Source organism: Aedes aegypti, unplaced genomic scaffold (assembly GCF_002204515.2).
Source record: "Aedes aegypti strain LVP_AGWG unplaced genomic scaffold, AaegL5.0 Primary Assembly AGWG_AaegL5_hic_scaff_1006_PBJ_arrow, whole genome shotgun sequence".
Lineage (NCBI taxonomy): Eukaryota > Metazoa > Arthropoda > Insecta > Diptera > Culicidae > Aedes > Aedes aegypti.
In genome coordinates, this window is record NW_018734413.1 from 25,576 (window position 1) to 31,405 (window position 5,830).

At 39.2% G+C, this 5,830-nt stretch overlaps 1 protein-coding gene across 1 annotated transcript; it reads right to left on the bottom strand.

The window, feature by feature from the left end:
* Window positions 1-2,986: 2,986 nt before the first annotated feature.
* LOC110680195 (probable histone-lysine N-methyltransferase set-23) lies at window positions 2,987-3,514 on the bottom strand (the record flags this gene model as incomplete). The annotated part of the gene is given in 3 exon segments (XM_021856015.1): window positions 2,987-3,195; window positions 3,231-3,444; window positions 3,446-3,514. Coding segments are annotated over 3 exon segments (492 nt in total), but the record flags the coding sequence as incomplete, so codon positions are not given.
* Between the last annotated feature and the right edge of the window lie 2,316 nt (window positions 3,515-5,830).

Below are 5,830 nucleotides of genomic sequence, written 5' to 3' on the forward strand. Positions count from 1 at the left end.
GGGCCTGAAGGTAAAACCTCAGATCTTCCCCGGGAGGGTACCGATAGCCGGTTATATCCGTGGCATCGGAATTCCGGCGATCCGGCTTTTCGCCGATGAATAACACCCCTGTGCTGCTGCACGATCACGATGAGTTTCCTTCAGGCCGATACCTATCTCAAGGGAATTGAGATCTACAAGAAAATCATTGCCAACGTTGCGAACGCCTAGGACTGGTGACATAAATGAATTTGTACGGATTACCTAATCATAAGATGGTTTTATTTCAACAATTTATCCATATAAGCTCCCTGGATCAGAGCCTTCTCTTCAATTTCGAACAGTTCATCATATCGTTTGGCAATCTTGGTTCCCTCGTCTTATGCTCTGTTCCGGCTCAGTACGACTTTCGAATTCCAAAAAGTGCCCCAGCCCTTCCACATCGTCCAAGTGGACGCGAGTTTGTCCGTGCAGGAACAAGTGCCGATGCTTCTTGACCTCACCCTTGATGCCGATACTTTCGGCCAGAATGGTTTCCATCAGTTCGGGCTCGTCTAGGTCCATCTTGTGGTAGGTGGGACAGTTTGGGTCCGCCCACATCCGCCGGAAGTATGAATGAGCTCGGACTTTTTGGTCTGAAAAGGGGGAACATAAATACAGGGACTTAAATTTATACTTCTTTCATATTGGTAAAAATCTATATCACCTATCGGGTTTAAAACACTTTTTCAATCCTTGCATCGATTATTCGACAATCATAAACTCAGGGTGTTCACCGAATAAGGTCTACCAAGAAACATTTGCCTATTTATAATCATTATTAGGCAATTTTCACAATACATACTGAATATGTGCTTTATTATATTACTTTGCAGCTGCTACGCACACATTGTTCAAGCAAATCTGGCGAAATTATTAAGCTTCTTATCATTTGGTGACTGTAATCATATATTGTAATGATGTTTTTCAGGTTTTCACTTTGCCTTAATAAGGATTGATGATTTAACAACGCTAGTTTAACAAACTACATTATTGCAGTTTAATTCAGCATCACGTTAACAACATTTTAATATTTTCCAGTGAAGCCTTTGTTCAGGCGTTGTTCACACACATTTGGAGAAGTTATAAAGCGTATCGTTGTATATTGACTTATTCTTACAACTTCAATTCGCTTTATAAGCATTCAATCTCAGCTTTTATTCAACAGCCACAAAATTGATTGAAAACAAATAAATGATTAAAAATAGCTAACCTGCATACATCAGCTGCAGTTGTATACCTTTACCATGAATTAATAAACCACACTTTAATAATTACCTGAATACTGATTCAAACTCGAGACCTTCCCATCGTCAGCGGTATTACCTTGCCATTCTGCGCCATCTTGAATTCACATATCAGCCTTCCATGCACAATATAAACCTCTTGTAGCTGATTATTGATCATGCTTGAGCTTCTATTCAACAATAACTAATTCAACACGTGCTATGCTGATCAACAACTGAATAAGCGCATTACATCTGCTTGCTGTTCAGTACTGATGCGAGCTGAAACTCAGTCGGCTATTTATAGCGCACAGTGAGAAATTATTTCAATGCCGGTCAAAAATAAAGTTTATTCACAAAGTAAAACAGTCTGAAATGATTAATCGAATTTCATAATAAGTTTTAACTTGTTTAAAACTTTAATTTGAATGTTCATGTAACTATAACTAAATTCATTTAATTAAATGTATAATATTTCTATTAGGTTAATATTTTTAATTATGTGTCGTCCTTTTTTCCATCTATTAAACATTATACAAATATAAAATATATTTCAAATCAATTAATCCTATGTTCAGAAGACTGATTCCAAATATTTTCTAAACATAATTGAATATTGGTATTGAGAAAGCATCAGTTATTTGTATCCCAACATGTTTTTATATATTAGTTAGTTTAGTGGCGAATTCGCCAAGGGCGAAAAGCCACTCAAATAAAAATAAATAATAATAATATTAGTAAGTTTGAACATTGCAATATATTAGGAAAACAACGCAATTTTTAGATATTTTGTCCATTTTTCACCATTATTCAACAATAATTAACTATGTATGGTTTATTTGCGACACTTGACTGTAAGTTAGGTAATCACTTTCATGAAAACTATTGTTGAATTATTATTTATACTTCGATTATCATTAAAAATGTTTATGATTAGTAACTTTTTCCGATATCAATAACGTCGTAGATGATGATCACTATACATTTGGAAAATTTAAATTTTGATATTTTTAATCCAATGTGATTCGAACTTTACCCTCGTTGGATCCATTACGTCGCTATTACGTCCATTACGTTAATCCATCCATCGCATACACGTCTTGGATTTGATTTGAAAAAAACATTTGAAACATTTGAAAATAACATAAAAATACATAGTATGTTTAGCCTTGAATAAGAGCATACTCCATATACTGTTATTCACATTGTTTATAAGTTTTACTAATCATGCTGGTCAACATTTAAGTATTAGACACTGAAACTTTTGTACGATTTGTTGTTAATCAAATGTTCAATATGCTACTAAAATGATATAGAAGCTATAGAAGCTTTTAATCAGTCCAATTGTTAAACTTCTTATGTGTTGTAGAACAAAAGCTACTATATTTGCATTTTCGGAGGTTTATTCCGCTTCTTATTCAAAACACAAACCTGCAAGTGGAATAACAGCTTTTTTATAAGCGGAAATTAATTTTATTTCAATTAATGATTCAGCTGAAAATTTGTTCAGCAATGGTTGCTGCTATGCAGCTTGTATTAAACACGTAAGCTTATCTTAAAAGCTACCAATTGTTTCTTGGGTATGGAGTCGTTATTTTTGATTATATTGATATTAAATATCTATGGCTTTGATCATTAAATGATATTATTATCTTATAGTTTTTTTTTACCGCAAAGTCGGAAACAGTGCCCTGTACGAACATGAAATTGAAGTCACTGTAACATGCACCGATTCCAGTAGTTTAAAGCCGGAAGTGTCCCCGCGGCAGATTCGCCGACTGGCAAAGACATGTAACCGCGCCAGTGGCTTGGTTCGGAGAATCCCCGCCCCCGTAGTCAAAGAATAGTTCCTCTCCGGGTGAGATATCGCGCCGGGCGAAAAGTCCAATTCTAGGCGGTGGTCCACCGATGGTATGAAACGGAAACCGACAGGGCCAGTTCGGGATCACAGCTGTGGTTCATGTTGCGTCCCAACGTTTCCCTTGCTTTGCGGGTCGATAAACGTCTGCGTTCGGTTGGTTTGATCTGTGGACATTTCGTCAGGCAGAGGAGTAGTTCTTCCTGCCTTGCGGGGAGTCGTTTGAATGGTTTTCCGTCTTTCTGCTTCCTGTCTGTGAGGGATTTCTCCGGCGTATTCACAAACGAATGCTCCCTTGGGATTTTTGGCATTGGTAAACAGCCCCAGCTGTCCAGGAACCTTTGCCACTGGTTCTAACGTCAAGCTGTTTTTCGGGGACCGAATTGACCAATCTATTGAGACATGTTCCTTGGCACCCACAAGCATACGAAGCATTCGAAGATTATATCTGAAGTCGTGGAAAAGGACAAGTTCATTCCCTCTGGCGACATAGTTCCCTCCCAAGGCGCATCCATCTCTTTCGGAACAGGACGATTCCGGGGAACATTGGCAATTGCGCGCCATAGCCGTAATTCTAGGTCCCTCATGAGATCCTTGAAGGCATCGCTTGAGTCGTCTTCTGAGGTTGATTTTTCGATCAAGATATTCTACATCGGAATCGATGTGCTGGTAATTATCTTCCGTGGCTCGAATGTCTCCTGTCCATCAACGATCTCCACCATCCAGTCCCCCGATTGTACGGGTCTCTCACCTCTAAACCCTAGACATGGATCATGGCACGATTCCCGAGAATTGACATACAATTCGCTTACTCGAGAATATCTCAACTTGAGCCGGCCCTTCTCTGCGTTGAAGAACACGTCGTGCTGCTTGATGATCCTCCGCCCTCGGACCGGTCAGCTGTTGGCAATGGGCACTTTCGCTGGGAATGCTTCCGGGCCCGGCGAATTTGGGCTTTGATTTCGATGTTGCGCGATGGAATGGTTGCTTCCAGTGGGTTTCCCTCGGAAAACATGGTAATAAAAGGTTTTATATTCCGGAACCACACCGGATTGGCGTGTAACTTTTACGCACTACAACGGACAACGGCCAACCGAACTGGGAAGGATTATCCTCAACTTAATCAGGGGAACTTGGGGGTTTTCTTCACACTATGCGTAAACACGACAAGTCTTGTTCGTTTGAGTTGTTAAAATATAAGTTCGACAGCAGTGTTGCCAGTTTCTGCTGAATAATTTATGGGGTGCTGAATACACTCATAAATCTTTTCATACGAAGTAAATATATATTTCGATATACATCAGGTAAGTGGGGGAATTTGCAGGGGGTGGAAAACTCGGCTCACTATGCCCGGCACATTATTCGGCACAGCACCGCACATCTGGGCACCCTTCCAATTATTTCTTTTTTCTTCTTTTTCTGCACACGATTAGATTTGACAGCTGAAATTTTGTTGTTGGTTGTTCGGTTCAAGTTTGTTTGTTTTGAAGAAATTAATACTGCCGTCGAGAAAAAGATATTCAACGCAACTGGCTTCCTGTTTCCAAACATCTTCTATGTGCACAAACGGTTCAGATTTATTAGCACTTTATCAAGTAGGTTCCCTCCCCTCAGAAGTATATGACGATGTATTATATAATTTCCATTCAATTCACAGACTATGAAACATCATCGAATCCTATCGAGATTCCGAACGAGCTTCCGAATTGGTCAATCCCTGCTCTACCATCTGTATATCGATAAATTGAAGAGACCGCCAAGGGACCATGATTGACAAACAACGATCGCGTTCCTCCGCAAGCATGCCACTTCTCTGAAAAAAATTGCCCTAGTAGGTCTCCGCTGAATATGAACCAAAAGATTGAAAGAGACAGACAGAGGGACAACAGGCATGCGGTATATCCTCGGAGAGATCTAAATATGGATCCGTGGTGTATGTGCGGCAGTATAGGCAAAGGAGCTGAGGAAGCTACGAAGGAGTCGTATAAAACATCAAGCTGCTACTGTACAAAACCGTGTTTCGGCCCACGTTTACGTACGGTTTTCCTGCGTAGTCCAACTGTGCCCGAAGTCACCGGAAGAAAATTAAGGTGAAACAAAATCGCCTACTGAAGATAATGCTGAATCTACACTCGTCTCATCCATCGATGAAGTTCATCAACTTGCCAAAATTGAGCTGGTAGACGATTGGTTCCTAAAGCTAAGTATGCTGTTTTGCTCAGAAAAGTAAAGAAATTCCTTGACTGAAAGGTCAAGAAATTTCCTACAGAGAGCCCCTTTGAAGTGACATTTCTTCTCAACTGCGTACTGCGATAGAAAAAAGTGATTTTCTTGACCATTTCTTGGAAGAAATTTCACGCATCGAGATAGCGATCCTTTTCTTGTCAGTAGCAAACCGCCTTAAGACTGATGCCGATTTCGCCTTAGTGCTTCGCCTCTGACAATCCCCTAATACAAGAAATTGGTCATCTAGAACTGTGATACTATATTATTAGGCTTTTTCTCTCTCTGTCCATTCCTTCATGTAATTTTTAAGGTTTTTTTTTCTGTATATTTTTGCTTATTCGTCAATTTTTGTTGCTTGGCCTATTGTTAATTTAACATGTTCATATCACTGCTGTAAGGTAATCCACATCTCAGTAATAGCCCTTATCCATAAAATTGTATAATAAGGATAAATATGAATAAAATAATAATATAATAAATATTCGATATATCATAGCTTTTT